The sequence below is a fragment of the Nomascus leucogenys genome, chromosome 10, assembly GCF_006542625.1.
Source record: "Nomascus leucogenys isolate Asia chromosome 10, Asia_NLE_v1, whole genome shotgun sequence".
NCBI lineage: Eukaryota > Metazoa > Chordata > Mammalia > Primates > Hylobatidae > Nomascus > Nomascus leucogenys.
In genome coordinates, this window is record NC_044390.1 from 66,159,460 (window position 1) to 66,184,651 (window position 25,192).

General features: G+C 45.4%; 1 protein-coding gene across 1 annotated transcript; it reads right to left on the reverse strand.

The window, feature by feature from the left end:
* Window positions 1-4,638: 4,638 nt before the first annotated feature.
* On the reverse strand, window positions 4,639-25,020 carry ZNF614 (zinc finger protein 614). The gene is made up of 5 exons (XM_030821198.1): window positions 24,967-25,020; window positions 20,925-21,148; window positions 9,924-10,050; window positions 9,564-9,659; window positions 4,639-8,620 (listed from the first exon to the last, which is right to left on the reverse strand). The coding sequence occupies exons 2-5, from the start codon at window positions 20,937-20,939 to the stop codon at window positions 7,107-7,109; spliced, it is 1,752 nt and encodes a 583-aa protein (XP_030677058.1). The 5' UTR covers window positions 20,940-21,148; window positions 24,967-25,020; the 3' UTR covers window positions 4,639-7,106.
* Window positions 25,021-25,192: the final 172 nt, after the last annotated feature.

A 25,192-nucleotide genomic window follows, 5' to 3' on the forward strand; every position in this document is an offset into this window, starting at 1 on the left:
CAGCACTGTGGGAGGCCCAGGTGGGCGGATCACCTGAGGGCGGGAGTTCCAGACCAGCCTTACCAACATGGAGAAACCCTGTCTCTACTAAAAATATAAAATTAGCCAGGCATGGTGGCGCATGCCTGTAATCCCAGCTACTCCAGAGGCTGAGGCAGGAGAATCGCTTGAACCCGGGAGGCGGAGGTTGTGTGGGCCAAGATGGCGTCATTGCACTCCAGCCTGGGGAACAGGAGCAAAACTCCGTCTCGTAAAAAAAAGAAAAGAAAGAAAGGTTAAGAAAGAGATCACGTTATATATGTGCCAACTGCGAATAGTATGTGCAAAGTCATGGTAATGCTGAACTGTAAATATAAATCCAACCAAACTTCCTATATTAGAAGAATAAGAGAAAGGAAATGCCTGTGTGAATTTGTGTGTGCGATAAAGATATCAGTATATAAATATACAGAGAAATTGTCAAGCTATTTTTCAGAGTCAAGTTCGTGTTCCATTTCCTATTCTCACCGTCGGTATATGAGATTTTTTCTTTTTTTTTTTTTGGTCTCTTTTTTGAGGCAAGGTCCACTCTGTTGCCCAGTCTGGAGTGCCTGGGGAGATCACAGCTCACTGTAACTTGGAACTCCTGGGCTCCTGAGTAGCTGGGACTACAGGTGGGCGCCACCACACCTGGCTAATTTTTTAATATTCTGTAGAGACAGGGGTCTCACTATGTTGCCCAGCTGGTCTTGAACTGGCCTCAAGCAGTCCTCCCACTTCATCCTCCAAAAGTGCTGGGATTACAGGTGTGAGCCACTTCACCCTTCACCCGGCCTATAAAGAGATCTGAAAAGAAATAAGGAAAAAGATGGGCACGGTGGCTCGTGCCTGTAATCCTAACACTTTGGGAGGCCAAGGCAGGAGGATTGCCTGAGCTCAGGAGTTTGAGATCAGCCTGGCCAACATGGCGAAACCCCATATCTACTAAAATACAAAAAAAAATTAGCTGGGCATGGTGTCTCAGGCCTGTAGTCCCATTTACTCGGAAGGCTGAGGCACGAGAATCGCTTGAACCCAGGAGGCGGAGATTGCAGTGAGCCAAGATCACGCCACTGCACTCCAGCCTGAGAGACAGAGCGAGACTCTTGTCTCAAAAAAATAAAAATAAAAATAAGGAAAAGATGATCAACTTAAAAGCTCCCTAAAATTTTCTATAAATAGATGAAGGAAATAAACAGGACACATTTTTTCAATGTAAATGATCCTAAACAATTTTAAAAATACCAGTTTTACTAAGATTCAAACAAATGCAAAGTAAACATGAAATATAAATGTTTTAACTCTTATTAAGATTTGTAAAGATTGAATGACAAATCATATTTAGATTATAAGGCCATGGAACAAAGGCATTCTGTTATGCTAAGCCTCTTTAAGTCTTCTTTTTCTGCATGGTAGGTAATAATATCCATTACATACTGCTTTAAATGAATTGAGATATTATACTTGTCATAATTCAAAGTTCTTAAGCATTACATTATTTCTAGGTATAGGATTGTGTTTCTATATAAATTAGTAAAATGTTTTTGTAGTACAGTCTGTTATTACCCAGTTTAAACTTTTCCTTCTCTTTGAGCCATGAATTTTAAGAATTAATTCAATAGAACTTTTCTTTGTGAGAACAAATATGTGCAAGGATATTTATGGTATTGATCTGACAATTATAAGGAAACAAATACTTTTGTGGTTATTGCATAAATTTATTCTTGCATCTCTATATTCACATCTTTGGATAGTATTCTCCATAGTGACTGACTAGTATGTCCAATAGGACAGTAGCAAGCGTTAACACAAATGGAGGTGAGAAATAAGCCTGCTCATCAAGGCTTGCTTGTCTCTTAGAGATCTTCCAACACATTGTAATAAAGCCCAGACTAGACTCTTGTTGACTGTGTAAATAAAGGCCTCATCCATACCAGCAGAAGCCCAAATATGTGAAAAAAGCTATTTAGACCATGCAGCCCCAGTCAAAATCCAACCACTAGAGCCTCTGGCCCAGCAGTCCCAGTTGTTACTAAACTCTGTGGACAAACATAATGCCATGAGTGGGTGGGGGTCACCTAATCTGCCATCCAACTGCTTATCCCTGCTCCTAGCCAAGCAGGACTTGCCAGCTTGGATGGTGTCCAAGTAGGGAGGGGCCCTCACTCTTGGATCACCATAAGAGGTGAAACAGCTGGGTCTGCAGGACATTGGAAAAGTCAGGTGTGCCTTCCTCTGTAGGGCCACCTGGCAAGGATACAGCTGTCTGCAAACCATGATGTCTACCTGAGGGTGCCCCATGAGCAGAGGATGCCCAAGGCCTTGGGAACCCACCCCTTTCACTAGATTTAATGACTACCCTGCTGGGTTTTGAACTTGCATGGAGCCTGTAGCCCCTTTCTTGTGGCTTTCTCCCTTTTGGAATGGGAATGTTTACCCAATGTCTATACCCCCACTGTATCTTGGAAGCAAATAACTTTTTATTTTACAGGTTCATAGGTAGAAGAGACTTGCCTTGTCTCAGATAAGACTTTGGACTTTTGAGTTAATGCTGGAATGAGTTAAGACTTTGGGGACTCTTAGGAAGGCATGATGGTATTTTACAATGTGAGGACATGAGATTTGTTGGGGAGGGAGACCAGGGGCTGGATGATATAGTTTGGATATTTATCCCTGCCCAAATCTCATGTTGAAATGCAGTCCCCAATGTCAGCTGGGCGTGGTGGCTCACGCCTGTAATCTCAGCACTTTAGGAGGCCGAGGCAGCTGGATCACAAGGCCAGGAGATCGAGACCATCCTGGCTAACATGGTGAAACCCCATCTCTACTAAAAATACAAAAAAAAAAATTAGCTGGGCATGGTGGCAGGCGCCTGTAGTCCCAGCCACTCGGGAGGCTGAGGCAGGAGAATGGTGTGAACCCAGGAGGCAGTGCTTGCAGTGAGCCAAGATCGTGCCACTGCACCCCAGCCTGGGCAACAGAGCAAGACTCCATCTCAAAAAAAAAAAAAAGAAATGTAATCCCCAATGTTGAAGGTGGGGCCTGGTGGGAGGTGTTTCAGTCATGGGGGCAGATCCCTCATGGCTTGATGCTGCCCTTGCAATAGTGAGTGAGCACTAGCAAGATCTAGCTATTTGAGTGTGCAGCACCTACCCCCTCGACTCTTTTTTTTTTTTTTTTTTTTTTTTTTGAGAAGGAGTCTCGCTCTTTCACCCAGGCTGGAGTGCAGTGGCGCGATCTTGGCTCACTGCAGGCTCCGTCCCCCGGGGTTCACGCCATTCTCCTGCCTCAGCCTCTCCGAGTAGCTGGGACTACAGGCGCCCGCCACCACGCCCGGCTAATTTTTTTTTTTTGTATTTTTAGTAGAGATGGGGTTTCACCGTGGTCTCGATCTCCTGACCTCGTGATCCGCCCGCCTCGGCCTCCCACAGTGCTGGGATTACAAGCGTGAGCCACCGCGCCCGGCCCCCCCTCGACTCTTACTCTTGCTCCCTCTTCACCTTCCACTATGATTGTAAGCTTCCTGAAGCCTCCCCAGGACCAGATGCCAGTGCTATGCTTCCTGTACAGCCTGTAGAATCATAAGCCAATTAAACCTCTTTTCTTATAAATTATCCAGCCTCAAGTATTTATTTATAGCAATGTAAGAATGGCCTAAAATATGCTGTCTCTACAAAAAAAAAAAAAGCCAGGTATGATGGTGCACACACATAGTCCCACCTACATGGGAGGCTGAGGCAAGAGGAACACTTGAACCCAGGAGTTTGAGGCTGCAGTGAGCTATAACTGCACTCCAGCCTAGGCAACAGAGACTCTTTGTTTTTATTTGTTTTTCAGACAGAGCCTATTCCGTCGCCCAGGCCTGGAGTGCAGTGGCAGGATCTCAGCTCACTGCAACCTCTGCCTCCCAGGTTCAAGTGATTCCTGCCTCAGCCTCCCAAGTAATTGGGATTACAGGCGCCAACTGTAGAGCGCCCGATCCTGTCGCTGTTTGGGGCACCACTACGTAACCCACACGGACCTAGGGGGACTGAAAAAAGTGGGGGAAACGGGAATAAAAGACACAAAAGAGTATATTTGGAAGAAGGGATCAGGGGACACCTTGCCTCTAGTGGACAAGGGCCCTGAGCTTTACACAGCCCTCCATATTTATTAGGCAAAAGAGATAGTGAGAAGGGGGGGTGGGAGAAGGGGTCAGCTGCTCAGTCCAGAGTAGGGTTTGCAAGATGGCATTCTCTAGATGTCCCAGTAGATAACCTCAAGGAGCTCAGCACCAGGAAGCGAATGCCCTCAGCAAACCTGGCAGCGGAAGCAGTCATGAGTTTGCCCACATCGTGCATTCATGATAAAGTTTGCTGTTTGATCATATAGCCTCCAGTGGAGTGCTGAGTTGGTCACATCCCATGGGCCTTCAGCTCCCAACAGCCCACCACCATGCCCAGCTAATTTTTTGTGTGTATTTTTAGTAGAGACAGGGTTTCACCACGTTGGCCAGGCTGGTCTTGAACTTCTGACGTCAAGTGATCCGCCTGCCTCGGCCTCTCACGAGACCCTCTTAAAAAAGAAAAAAAAAGAGGTTAAGATTGTAAATCCTAAAAAAAAAAGCAAAAGCAAAAGCTGTATGTAGATTTCACAGCATCTGTACTTATAGCACTTAAAACCAGGAAAACAGTGCAAATATATCTCATAGGTGAATGGATAAACAAACTAGTACATCAAATATGTATACTACTCTCTAATATAAACAACTTTCATCTGGTGAGATACATGGTGGTAAAAAAATAATAATAAAACAACGATTCATCAACTCATATAAACCTTAGGAGTAATTTGCTGAGTGGCAAACATGCCAAAAGCTTACATACTCTCTATCAATGAAAATTCACATAACTTATTTATATAAAATTTATAAAAACCATTTACAAAAACAATTTTATTTTTATCACATTCATGAAATTATGAAATTGTACTGACAGGAGAAAAGTGGTTGGCAGAGTTAGGTTTGGATGGAGTGTAAGCATAAAAGGTAGCATGAGGGACTTTGTGTTCATTAGCTTTATGTGGTTGCAGTGGTCACACAAATCTATACATGTAATACAACTTCTTAGAGTACAAACTAGAAAAGAAAAAAACATAAAAATTAGTCAAATCCCAAATAAGATTAGTTTACTTTATAGTATCCTACCAATGTTGTTTTTATGGTTTTGATAATTATGGTTATGTAGGATATTACATTAATTAATAATGTAACCATTACTAGAAATTGGTTGAAGGACACAAGCAAAGCCTCTAGACTAGTTTTGCAATTTCTTTTGAGTTCAAATTTATTTAAGTTGAAGGTGGTTTTATAAACTGATCATCTCTATAATCTTAGTTAAGCAAGTCCAAATATGTTGTTATGTTAATATATTTAACATATTCAGTTTCTTTTTAAACTACTTAAGTTTGCTTAACGTACAATTAAGCTTAGAGCCAAAGAAAGGAAAAGAGCTAATCATAATATGGGGTGGTTGTTCTGGAGTATTTTCTGACACCAATAAATTCTCTAATTCTCCCACACCAACTGGGTGTTCTACAATTCAATTCTGACATTAACTTCTCCAAGTTAGTGCAGACTCCACAAGTTAAGGGGCTCAGTGCAAGACTTCCCCCACATCAGATGCCAGTCACAAGGACAACCTGCAGTTCTGAATGGTGATAAATTCCGGGTTCCCACTACCCCTACTCAGGTTTGGTAATTTGCTACAGGGTTCACAAAACTCAAGAAAACAGCGTACTTTGTTTTACTGGTTATAAAGGATACAAATGAACACTCAAATGAAGAGGTACATAGAGTAGAGCCTAAAAAGGGTTCTCCTAATCTCAGGAGCCTCCATCCCTATGAAGTTGGGGGTGCACCACGCTTCTGGGCTATTTGGAGTTCCCTTAATCTCACTGTCTAATCTAATCTCCAGTACCCCTCCCTTTCCAGGAGGTGGGAGAAATGGGGCACAAAGTTTCCATCCTCTAGTTACTTGATCTTCCTAGGGAACAGCCCCATTCTGAGGCTGTCTAGGGGACCAACCATAAGTCACCTCAGTAGTATAATCAGGTGTAATTAAAAGGGCAGTGCTATGAATAACAACAGCAAAAACAAAACAAAACAAAACAAAAGAAAAAAAACACTCCTATCACTCATGAAATTCTAAGGGTTTTAGGAGCTCTGTGCCAGGAACCAGGAACAAAGACCAAATGTATTTCTTATTATACCACAATTTTACAAAACAGTAAAAATAAACAGTAATGAGACAGTATATTATGGAGTCATTGGCAAGGCAAGTAGAAATGAGGATTAAGGTATCCCGTCTGAAAATGCACACCAGGTGTATTAGCTGATGTTTAAGGTTATACTTATTGAGAAAAAGCACTCAGATATTCATCATTTTCACCACATTTCATGCCTTCATGAGCTCTTGATAGTTTGCTAAAGGTGTCCCACATTTATTTGATAGTATGTTTGGAACAATTTTACTTTCTATGTGATCTCCTGACAAATGATGAAGCAGAGTGCATCACTGAAATCCTGCCGTTAATACTGTCACCTTAAAGTTATTCTCCAGTGTAAACTTTGACACTCACTGAGGTCCTATTTCTGGGTAAAGACTTTGTCATGGTCATCATGTTCCTATCAACAATAAGCTCACTTACGTTGAAATCTATGAGGAAACCTGATTATAAAGTCTATCTTTCCACAGAAGACTTTTCCTAGTCTTTGTATTCACAGAATTTATCTCTGTATACTTTTCAGACATACGAGCAGAAATTATTGCTCAAAACATCTCCACATTAATATAGTTTATTCAACGTGTTTTCATTGACAGAAAATATGAGGTAAAAGACCACTAAAGGCACTACCTTATTTACTGTATTCATCAAGTTGATCTCTAGGGCAAATTATTTCACCTCCTGAGGACAGACACACATCTGTCAACAGGCAGCACCATGTTTATGTTCCAAGTGGCCAGAAACACACTGATTAATGAAGTCTGGGTTGCCACAAAAGCCATTTCCATAGTCACTGTACTAGTAGGGTTTTCTCCTGCATGAGTTCACTTATAAGGAAGGAGCTGTGACTCTCCATTACAGGAGTTTTCAACTTGACTGATTCTACCCATTTCTCTTGTGTGCATTTTCTTATGTTTGACAAGGTTTGATAAGTGGGAGAAGGCTTTCTCACAATCACTGCATCCATACGGCCTCTCTCCTGTATGCGTTCTTTGATGTACATTGAGTACTGACTTTGTGGTGAAGGCTTTTCCACATTCATTGCACTCATAAGGTTTCTCTCCTGTGTGAATTCTCTGATGGGTAATGAGGCCATATTTGTGTGAATAGGATTTTCCGCACTCGGTACATACAAAGGGAGTCTTTCCTGTATGACATCTCTCATGTTGTATGAGGCATATTTTCTGGCTGAAGGCTTTACCACATTCATTGCATTCATAGGGTTTTTCTCCTGTATGAGTTCGCTGATGTATAATAAGAGTGCGCTTTGTGGTGAAGCCTTTACCACATTCATTGCATATGTAAGATTTCTCTCCTGTATGAGTTCGCTGATGTATAATGAGAGTGCGTTTGACAGTGAAGCCTTTTCCACATTCACTGCATACGTAAGATTTTTCTCCTGTATGGGAGCGCTGATGTACAATGAGATTGCTCTTCACGGTAAAGCCTTTTCCACATTCACTGCACATATAGGGTTTCTCTCCAGTGTGAGTTCGCTGATGTACAACAAGATAGCGCTTCATGGTGAAGCCTTTTCCACATTCACTGCATATATAGGGTTTCTCCCCTGTATGAGTTCGCTGATGTACAATGAGATTGCTCTTCACAGTGAAACCTTTTCCACATTCATCGCACACATAAGGTTTCTCTCCACTATGAGTTCGCTGATGAGCAATTAGATAGCGCTTCATTGTAAAGCCCTTTCCACACTCACTGCACATATAGGATTTCTCTTCTGTATGGGTTTGTTGATGTGTAATGAGCCTACTCTTCACAGTAGAGCCTTTTCTGTATTCATTGGGTATACAGATTTTGTCTCTTATATTAGTTTTCAGATGCTTAGTGAACAGGACACTTCTGGATAATTTCTCACATTGACCACTTCCAGGATTCTCTTGTATACAAATGTTCTCCTGGTAAATGAGCTGAGACTTCCTAAGGAAGGTTTGCTCACATTCAATGCATGCATGGGGTTTCTCAATTTTCTGAGTCCTCTGATGCTTGAAGACTTGGAATTTAGTATGGATGCATTTTGCATTTTCAGAAAATCTAGTTTTAGTATGCGTGCATTCATGCTTACCATGTAGAAGCGTTTTCTCACCTCCAATAAACTCAACAGGGTTATTTATTCCATGTCTTCTCTTCTGGTTGATTAAACTTGATTTCAAATTTTTTCTGTACAAGTCAAATGTATCATGATTTTGCACCATAGGAAAATGTGTCTTGCTGAGATGTACAATATTTCTAAGTGTATTCTGTCCATTGCATTGCTGCACACTCTTCAGAAGTCTTTGGTTTGGAGAGTGCTCTTGCAGATGACTGTCAACTTTCCTGATTCCTAAGAAAGAACAGAGTAACAAATTCTTCCATGAGAATTGTATGAGATAAAAATGCTTATAAGGCCGGGTGCGGTGGCTCATGCCTGCAATCCCAGCACTTTGGGAGGCTGAGGCGGGCAGATCACGAGGTCAGGAGTTCAAGACCAGCCTGACCAATGTGGTGAAACCCCGTCTCTACTAAAATTACAAAATTAGCCGGGCGTGGTGGCACGTGCCTGTAATCCCAGCTACTCAGGAGGCTGAGGCAGGAGAATCACTTGATCCCAGGAGAACGAGGTTGCAGCGAGCCAAGATTGGGCCATTGCACTCCAGCCTGGGTGATAGAGCGAGACTCAGTCTCAAAAAAAAAAAAAAAAGCTTATGAGATGATTTGCTGGGGGCTGGCTCTTTATTGTCAACTCTATGATCCCAGTATAAAAGGAAATTATGAAGATATAAGCTGAAATAAGTAAGAATCAGATCCAAGAAAAGACAAAAAGTCTTTTTTTTTTTTTTTTTTTTGAGACGGAGTCTTGCTCTGTCACCCAGGCTGGAGTGCAGTGGCGCAATCTCGGCTCACTGCAAGCTCCGCCTCCCGGGTTCACGCCATTCTCCTGCCTCAGCCTCTCCGAGTAGCTGGGACTACAGGCGCCCGCCACCACGCCTGGCTAATTTTTTTTTGTATTTTTTAGTAGAGACGGGGTTTCACTGTGGTCTCGATCTCCTGACCTCGTGATCCGCCCGCCTCGGCCTCCCAAAGTGCTGGGATTACAAGCGTGAGCCACCGCGCCAGGCCACAAAAAGTCTTTAAAGCTATAACAACATTAAAAAAGTTATCAGATGGGGAGATGAATATATAGTGGAGCTGCTTAGGTACCCTCAGATACTTCACATCTGTGACACCTTTCCTTAATGACTACAATAAGACTTCTATAGCCACTGTCCTTGCTGGTTCTCACTTACCTGGACAATTTTTATTCTGGATTTTAGCATCTGTTATCCATGGTTCTTGTCCATGGGCCAACTTGGAGAGTACATCTGGTTTGCTAGTTTGATACCCTGTTCATGTGGAAAGACAAACACAAACATACTGAATTGGAGTCCAGTATGTCAAGATGGGAAAATAATACATTCGATGAAGAAAACAATTTCAAAGTAAGCATTCTCTCTTAGAAGAGATTATACCACTTTGGGGTCAGAGAGGGGACTGAAAATGTAACTCTTCCAAACACCACAGTGACTGTAAAGGTTTGATTAGGTGAGCATAGGACGGTGTCTGGGCATTGTAGGCACCTCTAGGTGACACAGGGGAACTATTCTTACCCAGTGATACTAGGTGGTTATAGTTCTCCACCATCACATCCCGGTACAGGTTCTTCTGAGCAGTGTCCAGGAGCTGCCACTCCTCCCAGCTGAATTCCACAGCCACATCCTCCAGGGACAGTGATTCCTGTAATTACAAAGTCCTATTCAATACGATGTGAACTCCTATTGTTAATACAGAAGTATAAGATAATTTTTTTTTAATTTTCACAGTACAGCCTGCATCTATATTCTTTTCTCAAATATACTTTGGTAGGAGCAAAATCCTCTATCTATACATTTTAGCGCCTATTTCTAAATATTAAACATAGGCAAATGACATCAGGACAAATAAAACATCCCTACATTACCAATGACTTCACAACCAATATAAGGATCTGTCATGAATAGACTTCACATCTTGAACTCATAAAATAGTGCTTTTAAATAAATGTAAGAGAAAAGATGAAACTATATCTGTATAAAGCACAAAAGGCCCCTAAAGTTGATTAGATTTTTATTTATTTTTTTAATTTTTAAAGAGACAGGGTCTTGCTCTGTAGCCCCAAATGGAGTGCAGTGTCACAGTAATAGCTCAATGCAACCTTGAACTCCTAGGCTCAAGCGACCTTCCCACCTCAGCCTCTCAAGTAACTAGGACTACAGGTGGATGCTACTACCAATTTTTGTAGAGACAGGGTCTTATTATGTTGACCAGGCTGGTCTTGAAGTCCTGGCCTCAAGAGATCCTCCTGCCTCGGCCTTCCAAAGTGCTGGGATTACGGGTGTGTGCCACTGCACCCAGCAAAAAAAAAAAAAAAAAAAAACTTCTAACAGAAAACAATATATACACATGTGTATTAATGGACAGATTAACAGCATATTGGATACACTGAAGATTATTGGTGAATTGGAATATATAACTGTGGAAATCGCAGAAAATGCAGTACAGAGAAAAAAGATAAATCATAACAAATAAGTTAATAAATATGAAATACAGTGTTGCAAGACCTAGTGTATGCCCACTTATGGTTTCTAAAAGGGAAAATGGTGTAATAGAGAAGCAATATCTATTAATAAATATCTAAAACCTAAAATATTTCAGAACTAAATACCTCAAATCTCAAATTCAGAAATCCCAACAAGTTCAGAGCAGGAAGTCACAACTGGTGTGACACATCAGATTGCAACTACCATAGATCAAATGCAAAGGGAAAACTATAGAATCATCAAGAGACAAAAGACAGATTACCTACAAAGAAATAACAAAATATACTGATGGCTGACATTTCAATAATAGAATCCAGAAACATATGGAATACAATCTTCAAAGTCCTGATTCTTGCAACAAAAAAGGCCAATTTTGGAAGGCCATTTGGGATTAAAACACATGGCTAGCAGATGACTTGCTGTCTTACAACCATGATATCAAGGACCTGTTTGTCAACTAAACTGTCATTCTCCTGCTTCACAATAACTTTTCAGAGAACTGCAGAGTGTGAAGTAGAGGTAACTAAGATCCAAGGAAATACTGATAAGAGAATCTATGCTGTATTACTGTGTGGGATGCTGCATAGTCAAGAAAGTAGACTCATGAGAGGGCACAAGTGCTCAAGCCTGGTCAGCTTATCTCATTCCAAAATCTTTATGTGAGATGTCTATCGACTAGGTAAGTTAAAGTTAAATTTCTACCTCACTCCACAGTCCAAAAGAATTTATTACTGGATGGAAATCTTGCAGGCCAACTCTAAGGTGTCCTCTGATAATCTCATTTTCTAGCTGCAGTGACTTCTGACATCAACTACCTGGGTTAGGCCAAACTTCCCAGGTTAAAAGCACAATCCTCCACAAGAAGGCCCTTGCTTCAGACACGAGCTGTAAGCTTAAGGCTACACAGATCACCCCCAACTCCAGCGAGCTGGCTACAAATTTGTGGAGCTACCATGACTCCCTCAGGTTTAAAAACTTGATAGAACAACTCAGAGAACCCAAGAAAGTGCTGTGTTTACAATTAGCACTTTACTACTGCAAAATGACACAAATCAGAATCAGCTAAAGGAAAACATGCACAGGGTGAGGTCTGGGAAGGTTCCAAACACAAAGCTGCTGACTGTCCTCTCCTCATGGAATCCTGGGTGGCATTACATCTTCCTGACTACATCATATAACAATATTCAAGAGTACTTGCCAGCCAGCGATGCGCACCTAAACTTTGATGTCCAGAGATTTTATTGAGACTTCATTATGTAGGCACAGTTTATTGAAGCATTGCCCATGTAGCTGAGTTCAGTCTCCAGTTCCCTCCCCTTCCTGACTGGTATTACATAGCTCAAAGCCACAACTCTCTAATCACTTAGTGCTCTTTTTGGCATGGGCAGCCCCTATCCAGAGTCATGTCATTGCCATAAATTATCTAGGGACCCACTATGAGTCACCACTATACATGTGGATATAAACTATCAAATATGAGTGGCCTACCATGAATGACAGAGACACTTTTATAACTTGGGTAATTACAAGGGTTTAGAGGTTACTTCCCAGGAACGAAAACAAAGGCTAGCCAAATTCTTTATTACACTCTAGGTGTTCCTGCCCCTTTGCAGTACCGTCCTCCTGAGTATCAAGTGGCCTAAAAGCTTGTTTCTAAAGAAAAGAATACAGCAAAAGTGACAAGATGCCACTTTAAGATTACACTCTATATGACTTCCATCTTGCTAGCAGAATCTGTCATTTTCTAGCTTTGATTAAACAATTTGGCACATAGGGGAGGTGCATGTGACAAAAAACTAAAGGTGGGCTTAGACAAACAGACAGGTAGAAACTGAGGACCTCAACTAAACTGCCTCATTTCTCATTCTGGAAATGAATCCTCCCAATAACCACATAAGTGAGCTTAGAAGCGCATCTTTTCCCATTTCAGCCTTCAGATCAGATTCCAACCCAGCTAACACCTTGACTACAACCCCCATGAGAGACTGTGAATCAAAGTAGCCAGGTAAGCCATGCCCTTATTCCTGAGCCACAGAAAGTGTGAGATTTTTTTTTTTTATTAATTTTTTTTGCACACAAAAACAATAAACATTTTCTAAAAATGCATACAAACAAAAAGGTGCATATCAAACATATTAGGAAGGTTACACACGGGAAGTCGGGGAACAGAAATGGGGGGTGGGAGTTAAAATAAATGAGAGAGGGACTTTATATGGATCAGTGATAATAACTCAATCCTCTATTTGACAAAGAATAGGGAAAAGGAAGAGGAAGAAAAAGAAAGTGGGATAAAGGATCAGAAAGGGAGAAAAATAGAAAAAATTAGAGTATGACTCCAGGGTAGACCGGTTTTGTTGTCACTGAGTTGGTTGGTTGGTTTGTCTGTTATATTTTTCATGTTTCGCCAAGTTGGCCAGACTGGTCTCGAACTAGCCCGAAGTGATCAACCCGCCTCGACCCCCAGAGTGCCGGGACCACAGGCGTGAGCCACCACGTCCAGCCCCCACATTGCTTCTGGCCTCCGTGGTAGACCTCCCAGACAGGGCGGCCGGGCAGAGGCGCTCCTCACTTCTTCCCAGACACGGGGCGGCCGGGCAGAGGCGCTCCTCACTTCCCAGACGGGGAGGCCGGGCCGAGGCGTTCCTCACTTCCCAGACGGGGCGGCCGGGCAGAGGCGCACCTCACTGCCCAGACGATGGGTGGCCGGGCAGAGGCGCTCCTCACTTCCCAGAGGATGGGTGGCCGGGCAGAGGCTCTCCTCATTTCCCAGATGGGGCAGCCGGGCAGAGGCGCTCCTCACTTCTTCCCGGACGGGGCGGCTGGGCAGAGGCGCTCCTCACTTCTTCCCGGACGGGCGCCCGGGCAGAGGCGCTCCTCACTTCTTCCCGGACGGGGCGGCCGGGCAGAGGCGCTCCTCACTTCTTCCCGGACGGGGCGGCCGGGCAGAGGCGCTCCTCACTTCTTCCCGGACGGGGCGCCCGGGCAGAGGCGCTCCTCAGTTCCTCCCGGACGGGGCGGCCGGGCAGAGGCGCTCCTCACCTCCCAGACGGGGCGGCCGGGCAGAGGCGCTCCTCACTTCCTAGACGATAGGTGGCCGGGCAGAGGCGCTCCTCACTTCCCAGACAGTGGGTGGCCGGGCAGAGGCGCTCCTCACTTCCCAGACGGGGCGGCCGGGCAGAGGCGCTCCTCACTTCCCAGACGGTGGGTGGCCGGGCAGAGGCGCTCCTCACTTCCCAGACGGGGCGGCCGGGCAGAGGCGCTCCTCACTTCCCAGACGATGGGTGGCCGGGCAGAGGCGCTCCTCACTTCCCAGACGATGGGTGGCCGGGCAGAGGCGCTCCTCACTTCCCAGACGGGGCGGCCGGGCAGAGGCGCTCCTCACTTCCCAGACGGGGCGGCCGGGCACAGGCGCTCCTCACTTCCCAGACGATGGGTGGCCGGGCAGAGGCGCTCCTCACTTCCCAGGCGGGGCGGCCGGGCAGAGGCGCTCCTCATTTCCCAGACGATGGGTGGCCGGGCAGAGGCGCTCCTCACTTGCCAGATGGGGCGGCCGGGCAGAGGCGCTCCTCACTCCCCAGATGATGGGTGGCCAGGCAGAGGCGCCCCTCACCTCTTCCCAGACGGGGCGGCCGGGCAGAGGCACTCCTCACTTCTTCCCGGATGGGGTGGCCGGGCAGAGGCGCTCCTCACTTCTTCCCGGACGGGGCGCCGGGGCAGAGGCGCTCCTCACTTCCCAGATGGGGCGGCTGGGCAGAGGCGCTCCTCACTTCTTCCCAGACGGGGCGGCCAGGCAGAGGCGCTCCTCACTTCTTCCCAGACGGGGCGGCCGGGCAGAGGCGCTCCTCACTTTTTCCCAGACGGGGCGGCCGGGCAGAGGCACTCCTCACTTCCCAGACGATGGGTGGCCGGGCAGAGGCGCTCCTCACTTCCCAGACGGGGCGGCCGGGCAGACGCGCTCCTCACTTCCCAGACAATGGGTGGCCAGGCAGAGGCGCTCCTCACTTCCCAGATGGGGTGGCCGGGCAGAGGGGCTCCTCACTTCTTCCGGACGGGGCGGCCGGGCAGAGGCGCTCCTCCCTTCTTCCCGGACAGGGCGGCAGGGCAGAGGCGCTCCTCACTTCTTCCCGGACGGGGTGGCCGGGCAGAGGCGCTCTTCACTTCCCAGACGGGGCGGCCGGGCAGAGGCGCTCCTCACTTCTTCCCAGACGGGGCGGCCAGGCAGAGGCGCTCCTCACTTCTTCCCGAACGGGGTGGCCGGGCAGAGGCGCTCTTCACTTCCCAGACGGGGCGGCCGGGCAGAGGCGCTCCTCACTTCTTCCCAGACGGGGCGGCCAGGCAGAGGCGCTCCTCACTTCCCAGACGATGGGTGGCCGGGCAGAGGCGCTCCTCACCTCCCAGACGATGGGTGGCTGGGAGGAGGCGCTCCTCACCTCCCAGATGATGGGTGGCCGGGCAGAGGCGCTCCTCACTTCCCAGATGGGTAGGCCGGGCAGAGGGGCGGCCGGGCAGAGACGCTCCCCACCTCCCAGACGGGGCGGCGGCCGGGCAGGGGCTGCAATCCCAGCACCCTGGTAGGCCAAGGCAGGCGGCTGGGAGGCGGAGGCTGCCGCGAGCCCAGACCACGCCACGGCACTGCAGCCCGGGCAAGCACCGGGTGAGCGAGACTCCGTCTGCAGTCCCAGTACCTCAGGAGGCTGAGGCGGGCAGAGCACTCGGCGTCAGGAGCTGGCGACCAGCGTGGCCAACATGGCGAACGCGCGCCTGCAGCCAAAGGAGAAAAAGCAGGCAGCGGTGGCGCGCGCCGGCAGTCCCAGGCAGTCCGCGGCGCGGGCAGCAGCGAGCCGAGTAGATTGCAGCCTGGGGAAGGAAGGAGGGAGGGAGGGAGGGAGGGAAGGAGGGAAGGAAGGAAGGAAGGAAGGAAGGAAGGGAGTTTTTTTTTTAAGTGTTGTTTCATGTCACTACATTTTGGAGTAATGTCTTAGGTACTAATAGACAATTAATATAAGATGTAAACTTAAGAAGAACTTATGAGGCCAGGAGTGGGGCACATATCTGTAATTACAGAACTTCCAGACGATAGTTTGAGCCCAGGAGTTTGAGACCAACCTGAGCAACATAGTGAGACTCTATCTATATTCTCTACAAAGAACAAAAAATTAGCTGGGTGTGGTAGTGGATGCCTGTGGTCTCAGCTATTCAGGAGGCTAAGGCAGGCAGATGGTGGTTGAGGCTGCAGTGAGCCATAATTGTGCTACTGCACTCCATCCTGGGGAAGAGAGTGAGTCCCTGTCTCAAATAAAGAAAAAAAAAGGAATAAATGAAAACATGTTCATGATATAAGTAAAAAGCTTTAAAAAAAATGACTTCTGCATGGGAAAAAATATTTTGAACAAGCTAAAAGAGAAGTAGACTCTAGAAAAATATTTGCAACATATAAAAGAATCAATATCCAGTCAAGATAAACAATTATAAATAAAACCACAAAAAAATTAAATGAGCAAAGACTACAGACACTTTATGACAGAATAAATAATCCAAAGAAACAACAAAGAGATGAGAAGGATCTGAACCTCACTGGTGAATGGGAAAATGCAAAATAAGGCAAAATAATACTGGATCATCTAGATCATGGAAAATACACAATTTGATAACACAGTTAACTGTTGGCAAGATTTGCAGCACTGAATGTTCTTTTTGTGTGGGGAAAAGAAAGAGCGATCAGCCTGTTACTGTGGCTATATAGAAGGAAGTAGACATAAGAGACTCCGTTTAGTTCTGTATTTGAGATGCTGTTAATCCGTGACCCTACCCCCAACATTGTCCTTGCAAGAGACATGTGCTGTGGTGACTTAAGGTTAAAAGGATTTTGGGCGGTGCAGAATGTGCTTTGTTAAACAAGTGCCTAAAGGCTGCTTATGGTTAAAGGTCATCACCATTCTCTTAAATCTAGAGAAAAAGAAAAACATTTGTCTCCTGCCCGTCCCTGGGAGATGGAACATCTCCAGGTAAAACCCTTTGTGTGCTTTGTTTACTGAGTAAGGAGAAAACCGCCTTTAGGAATAAGGTGGGGCTTGCTGGAGCAATACTGCTAAAAGGTTTATGGAGATGTTCGCATATGCATCTCAAGGCACAGCATTTTCTTTTAAACTTATTGATGTTACAAGGATTTTTTGGTCATATGTCTTTCTGCTGATTTCCTCCCTACAATGATCCTATTGTCCAGTCACTCCCTTATCTTTTTGATGGTAAAGATAATTATCAATAAATACTAAGGGAATTCAGAGGCCGGGGCCGGTGTGGGTCCTCTGTAAGCACAGCACCGGTCCCCTGGGCCCCGCTTTTCCTTCTCTACATTTTGTCTCTGTGTCTTACCCCTTTTCTCAAGCCTTTCCTCCCACCTAACGAGAAGCACCCACAGGTGTGGAGGGGCGGGCCACCCCTTCATTTTCGTGCAGTGTTTTCCAACACTAACAACCAATTCTCCAATTATCTAAACATAAACTAGATGTCCAACAATTCAATTCAATTCTGACACTATCTGTGTCAGAATCCACAGATTTAAGGGTTCAATCCCACAAGACTGCCTCCTCTTGAGTTCCTCTCCCTGGCCGCCCCACTGTCTGGGAAGTGAGGAGAGCCTCTGCCCAGTCGCCCGCCATCTGGGAAGTGAGGAGCGCCTCTGCCCAGCCGCCACACACCGCCGCCACCGTCTGGGAAGTGAGGAGCGCCTCTGCCTGGCCCCCGCAATGTCTGGGAAGTGAGGAGCACCTTTGCCTGGCTGCTGTGCGACCCTCCAAGTGTGAAGTGACAGCCTTGTGTGTGATCTTTCCGCCCTCCCCAAGTTTGCATTTTTGACATTAAAGTTTATTTTTCAATTAAAATTTTTAAATTGGAGAATATATAATTAAAAAAAAAAAGACGCCTCCTCTTAAGATGCCAGTCACAAGTCCTGGGCTACCAGTATTTCTGACTAACTGGCTATAAATTAGGGGCTCCCACAAACCCCTCCTCAGGTTTGATAATTTACTAGAACACTTCATAGAACTCAGGAAACACTTTACCTATGGTACCTAGTTAATAATAAAGGATATAACTCAGGAACCGCCAGACTGAAGAAATGCACAGGGCAAGATATGGAAGAGGATGTGCCAAGCTTCCATTCCTCTCTGGGTGTGGCATCCTCCCAGCACCCTGGTATGTTCACCAACCTGAAGCTTGTTCAAGAGTACAAAAAATTAGCCGGGCGTGGTGGTGGGTGCCTGTAGTCCCAGCTACTCAGGAGGCTGAGGCAGGAGAATGGCGTGAATCCGGAGGCAGAGCTTGCAGTGAGCCAAGATTGCGCCACTGCCCTCCAGCCTGGGCATCAGAGCGAGAAGCCATCTCAAAAAAAAAAAGAAAAGAAAGAAAAAAACTCACAGCCTGGGCGACAGAGCGAGACTCCATCTCAAAATAATAATAATAATAATAATAATAATAATAAATAAAACTTTTTTTTTTAGATGGAGTATCGCTCTGTCACCCAGGCTGGAGTGCAGTGGCCCGATCTCAGCTCACTGCAACCTCCACCTCCCGGGTTCAAGGGATTCTCTTGCCTCAGCCTCCTGAGTAGCTGGGACTATAGGCGCGTGCCACCACGCCCAGCTAATTTTTGTATTTTTAGTAGAGACGGGCTTTCACCATGTAGGCCAGGATGGTCTCGATCTCTTGACCTCATGATCCGCCCGGGATTACAGGCGCGAGCCACCATGCCCGGCCTGTTCAAGAGTTTTTATAGAACTTACTCTCCAGTCCATTCCTCCTTTCAGTTCCAATCCCCTAATTGCTTGGTCTTTCTGGGGACCAGTCTCATCCTGACACTATCTAGAGGTCTCATCATTAGTCACCTCATGAGCAGAAATTCAGGTGTATCACAGGGTTTCCTTATGAATAACAAAAGACACACCTATTCCTCAGGAAGAAATTCCAAGGGTTTTAAGCATGCTGTGCCATGAACTGGGAACAACGACCAAATATACTTCTTATCCATGTCACTTTCTATATACCAGACTGTGAAAAATAAATATACATTTGGTCTCTGCCCTCCAAATCTTTGGAATTGCTGAAGTGTCTTTTACATGCTATTGAGATGACTGGTGCCTGGGGCTCTTCCATGGCCTAAGGAAGGGAGCTGGTTGCCAGGGGAACCAACCTTGTGGTAGATAGTTGGAACTTTCAGTCTCACCTCTCCAACCAACCCCTGAACTCTGTGGAAGGGAGAGGTGATGGAAATTGAGCTTACCACCAATAGTTAATGAATAAAATATGCCTATGTAATGAACCCACCAAAACAATAAAAGGATGAGGTTGAGAGCTTCCAGGCTGCTGAACATAGGGCAGTCCTGGAAAGGCAGAATACCCAGAAAGGGCATGGAAGCCCTGAGGCCCTTCCCCATTACCTAACCTATGCATCTTTTCCAACTGGCCATTCCTGAGTTGTACCCTTTCATAATAAGCCAGTAATCTAGTAAGTAAACTGTCTTCCTGCATTTTTTGAGCCTTCTAGCACATGAATAGATCTGAGAAGGGGGTTGTGGGGACATCCAATTGGTAGCCAAGTCCAAAAGAAGTTGTGAGTAACCTGGGGACCCAGTACTTTTCAGGGGGGCAGTCTTGTGGGACTGAGCCCTCAACCTGTGGAGTCTGTCCTAAATCTAGGAAATTAGTGTCAGAATTGAGTAAATTTTAGAATACCTAATAGGTATGGAGAATTGAATTAATGTGTGGGAAAAACCCCACATATCTGGTGTCAGATGTGGGGAAAAGAAAGAGAGATCAGACTGTTACTGTGTCTATGTAGAAGGAAGTAGACATGAGACTCCATTTTGTTCTGTACTAAGAGAAATTCTTCTGCCTTGAGATGCTGTTAATCTGTAACCCTAGCCCCAACCCTGTGCCCGCAGAAATATATGCTGTGTTGACTCAACGTTTACTGGATTTAGGGCTATGCAGAATGTGCTTTGTTAAAAAAGCACTTGAAGGCAGTATGCTTGTTAAAAGTCATCACCATTCTCTAATCTCAAGTACCCAGGAACACAATACACTGCGGAAGGCCACAGGGGCCTCTGCCTAGGAAAGCCAGGTATTGTCCAAGGTTTCTCCCCAAGTGATAGCCTGAGATATGGCCTCGTGGGAAGGGAAAGACCTGACCGTCCCCTAGTCCGACACCGGGGGACACCCGTAAACAGTCTGTGCTGAGAAGGATTAGAAAAAGAGGAAGACCTCTTTGCAGTTGAGATAAAAGGAAGGCATCTGTCTCCTGCCAACTACTTGGGAGGCTGAGGCAAGAGAATGGCGTGAACCTGGGAGGCAGAGCTTGCAGTGAGCCAAGACCGCTCCACTGCACTCCAGCCTGGGTGACAGAGCAAGACTCTGTCTCAAAATAAATAAATAAATAAATTAGTAATAAAAAAAAAAAGTTGGTTGGCAGGCACCAGCATGCAAAGAATGCCAATATTCCAAAAATGGTCTGGAGTATGTACATTAAAATGACAACCATAGTTCCTTCTTGAGTGGTGATTCATGTATCATTGTAATGGTCAAAAGTTGAACTACCAACAAAGCATGCATTCTTTCAAATTGAGTCTACTTTTTTTTCCTTCTTTTTGAGACAAGGTCTTACTTTGTTACCCAGGTTGGAGTGCAGTGGTGCAAACATGGCTCACTGTAGCCTCGTCCTCCTGAGCTCTAGCAATTCTCCCACCTTAGCCTCCCGAGTAGCTGGGACTACAGGTTTGCACCACCACACCCAGCTAATTTTTGTATTTTTTGTAGAGACGGGGTTTCACCATGTTGCCCAGGCTGGTCTTGAACTCCTGAGCTCAAGCGATCCAGAATCTACTTCTTAAGGCAGAATGAACCCCCACCTCTACTCCCAAAAGCAATCTAAGTTAATTTCTCCCTAGAACACAATTATCCCAGTATATACTTCCTTAAGTTCAACTGACTTTTTCAGGCCGCCATAAATCTATCAAAAAATCAAAGGGAAAATATCACCTGGGTCTTGATCATTTTCTTCTGTGCTCAGAAAATAGTGGATAACATGGACTATACGTCTTTGTCTCTTCTGCATTTGCCATGAAGTTTTTGAAGTTTTCCTAGTCAGAAATATTAGTGTCCACTTAAAGTTGTCCCCAGAAATTATGATATCCAAGGCCAGCAACCTCCTTCTTCTTCCTTCATTGCTTCACTTGAGTTATCTTGCTTCTGGGAGCCAGGACCTGAGGACTGATAAACAAAATGGCTTTAAGTGTACGTTAACCCTGGGTCCAGACATTGTCACTGCTGCTCTGCACTTACCTTAAATAAAAGACCCTAATATTTCTAACAGTTCCTTTATTTGGTGCCTCAGAGATTTTCATGGTTCTAAATGTGTGAAAGCTATGCCTTTCTTTTGTAAAGTAGAAGTGGCATGACTATTATAGAGAAGGTGGGAAAGCAGAACCGGCACAGCACGATGCCTCAGAGGCAGGTGTCTGGGGAAAAGAAAGAGAGATCAGACTGTTACTGTGTCTATGTAGAAAGAAGTAGACATAAGAGACTCCATTTTGTTCTGTACTAAGAGAAATTCTTCTGCCTTGAGATGCTGTGAATCTGTAACTCTAGCCCAACCCTGTGCTCGCAGAGACATGTGCTGTGTTGACTCAAGGTTTAATAGATTTAGGTCTGTGCAGGATGTGCTTTGTTTAAAAAAAAGTGCTTGAAGGCAGTATGCTTGTTAAAAGTCATCGCCATTCTCTAATCTCGAGTACCCAGGGACACAATACACTGCAGAAGGCCGCAGGGACCTCTGCCTCCGAAAGCCAGGTATTGTCCAAGGTTTCTCCCCATGTGATAGCCTGAGATATGGCCTCGTGGGAAGAGAAAGACCTGACCGTCCCCCACCCTGACACCTGTAAAGGGTCTCTGCTGAGGAGGATTAGTAAAAGAGGAAGGCCTCTTTGCAGTTGAGATAAGAGGAAGGCATCTGTCTCCTCCTCGTCCCTGGGAATGGAATGTCTTGGTGTAAAACCCCATTGTCTGTTCTATTTACTGAGATAGGAGAAAACTGCCTTAGGGCTGGAGGTGAGACATGCTGGCGGCAATACAGCTCTTTATTGCACCGAAATGTTTGTGTGCGTGCACATCAAGGCACAGCACCTTTCCTTATTTATGACACAGAGACCTTTGTTCACATGTTTTCCTGCTGACCCTCTCCCCACTATTACCCTATTGTCCTGCCACATTCCCCTCTCCGAGATGGTAGAGATAGTGATCAATAAATACTGAGGGAACTCAGAGACCAGTGCCTGCGTGGGTCCTCCGTATGCTGAGCGCTGGGTCTCCTGGGCCCACTTTTCTTTCTCTATACTTTGTCTCTGTCTCTTATTTCTTTTCTCAGTCTCTCATCCCACCTGACAAGAAACACCCACAGGTTGTGGAGGGGCTGGCCCCCTTCAAGGTGAATTCTCAGACAGATCAGTTTTAGGAAAGAGAACACATGGAAGGCTCCAAGAATGTTTTTAAAAACCATATGTGCCCACGTACTGGTTCAAAAGTCTCTGTAAGCTCTACGGGTATACATACCTCGTGTCAAGACCAATGTACTAAGCAAATCACAAGAACTGTCTCATTTCACATTATGCGCTAAAGGAGTAACTTTACCCAAGAGAGCTTTGTCCTTTGCCCACAGTTCCTATGAGGCAAACTCTAAACCTTTGGAATACGCTGCTTGACAAAACTGTCTTTGGTTATCAGGGCAATTTAAGCCATGCCAAATTGTCTATCCTAATAATGTGATTTACTGTGGGAGGCCTTGGACCACGTAGTATTAGTTTGATATCTGGAGGAGCTGGAGATTGAAGTCAGCCTCATAGGCAGTCAATTGTGTGTATGTTAACTGATATCCAATAAAACTCTGGACACCAAGGCCTAGGTGAGTGGCAACAATGGTTACAATGGCTGGCAATAATAATATAAGGGTGTATATATAAGGATATGATAATTTAAAAACGTATGAAGCAAAACAGAATGAGAGAGGATTAGACAATTCAACAATAATAATTGAAGACTACATCACCCTACTTGCAATAATAAAGAAAACAAATAGAAACTCAGCAAGGATACCAAAAACTTGAACAACATTATCAACCAACTAGACTTAACTAACATTTAGCACTGCACTCAACAGCAGTAAAATAAACATTTTTTTCAAGAGCACATGTTATGTTCTCCAGGAAAGATAACATCCCATGTGATAGCCTGAGATAGGGCCTCGTGGGAAGGGAAAGACCCGACCATTCCCCAGCCCGACATCCGTAAAGGGTCTGTGCTGAGGAGGATTAGTAAAAGAAGAAGGCCTCTTTTACTGGGATATGCTGGGATATAAAACAAGTGTCAATAAATTCTAAATATATTTTCCAACCACAACAATTTAATTATAAATAATATCAGAATGAAATTTAGAAAATATCCAAATATTCGGAAATAAAATAGCACAGATCTGAATAACCAAGGTTAAAAGGAAAATCATGAGCCAGGCACGATGTGGCTCACACCTGTAATTCCAGCACTTTGGGAGGCTGAGATGGGTGGATCACTTGAGGCCAGAAGTTCCAGACCAGACTGGCCAACATGGAGAAACCCCACGTCTACTAAAAATACAAAAAATTAGCCAGGCACGGTGGCGCGCGCCTGTAATCCCAGTAATCCCAGCTATTCAGGAGGCCAAGATGGAAGAATTGCTTCAACCCAGGAGGTGGGAGCGGAGAACGCGCCATCGCACTCCAGCAAGGGCGAGAGCAAGACCCTGTCTCAAAAAAAAAAAAAAAAAAAAAAAAAAAAGGAGAGAGGAAAAAGAAAATCACATGGGAAACTGGACAATATTTTGAACTGACTGGAAACAAAAACACAACATAAACATTAATTACCTATCCCTAAAGGACTTGTGACTTTAAATCAGAAAAGAAAAAAAAACCTGTATCAGAAAAGAAAACATCCTTAAATGATTACTCATTGTCCAAACTGAAAAACTATAAAACGAGGAGCAATTAAAACACAAACCAATTTGACTAAAAAAATAAAGGGGAAAGTGGAAATCGGTGAAAAAAAAAACAGAAACACATTTTTTTTAAAAAGCGCCCAACGAAGAATACGAAAAGTGACTGAAAAGATCAGTAAAATTGATACCCATTAATTAGAGTGATCAAGGAAAAAAGACACGTTACCTTGTGTCTAAAGAATGACATAGCTTTCACACATTTAGAACCTTATTTTATTGCCTCAGGGTGTAAAAGCCTCCGAGGCATCAAATAAAGGAACTGTTAGAAATATTAGGTCCTTTATTTAAGGAAAGTGCACAGCAGCAGTGACAATCAGGAATGTAAGATGTAACATTATCACCGCTGACTCTACAAAGCTTAAACAGCTTATGAAGTGACGTCATGAATTTTACCTCACAGATCTCTGTCTCTCTATGAGAAGAGTGGCGATGTGGAAAGACAAAGTTTTTGGTACGGACCGCGGGGACGGACTTGAACTTGATGGAGGGAAGTGGATTTGAGCAGGGGAAATGCAGCCTTCAAGTCTGTCCCCGCATTCAAGGTTTCAACCAATTATCAAGGGGCTCTGGCCTCCTCACACACTGACAGTCCCTACCAGGCTTCTCCGTGACTCAGTCCTATATTAAATCCCATATGAAACCCCAAACAGGTCTAGGAAATTGAGAGGACATCTCCCCAACCCAGACATCTCTAAGGCTGAGCCCCACATTAAATCGAGACCCTGAACGAGACCCCCGCGTTCACGGGTACAAACTTCTCATTCCAGTTCCCAATCACTGAGCCCCACAAGCCAAGTGACTCACAAGGGCCCCAAACCCAGACAGAGTCGGACTCGTCGCTGATTTCCTCAGACTCTTCATCCCTACAGCCAAAGGCCCCGTCATTAACGCCCCGCTTCCTCAGCGACTGCGTTCAAATACAGCCCCAATCAGGATGCTCCACGCACCATCGGTACACAGACCCACAGGCCGCGAGTCCATGCCCAGAACTCGACTCACCCGAGCCCGAACCTCTCCAGACACCACCGGCAGCGACAAAACGCCGCATCCACGTCCGAAAACGCTTCCTATTCAGACGCGCTCCTGCGCGGCCTACGAGAAGCTGAGCGGTGAAGAAGATGAAGTGAGGGAAGGACCACGGAGCCTGCCCGGGATCGCATGTTCAGACTGCGGGCGCCGCTCTATGAGGTCACAGGGCTGCGCCTATCGCAGCGTTTCTGACAGG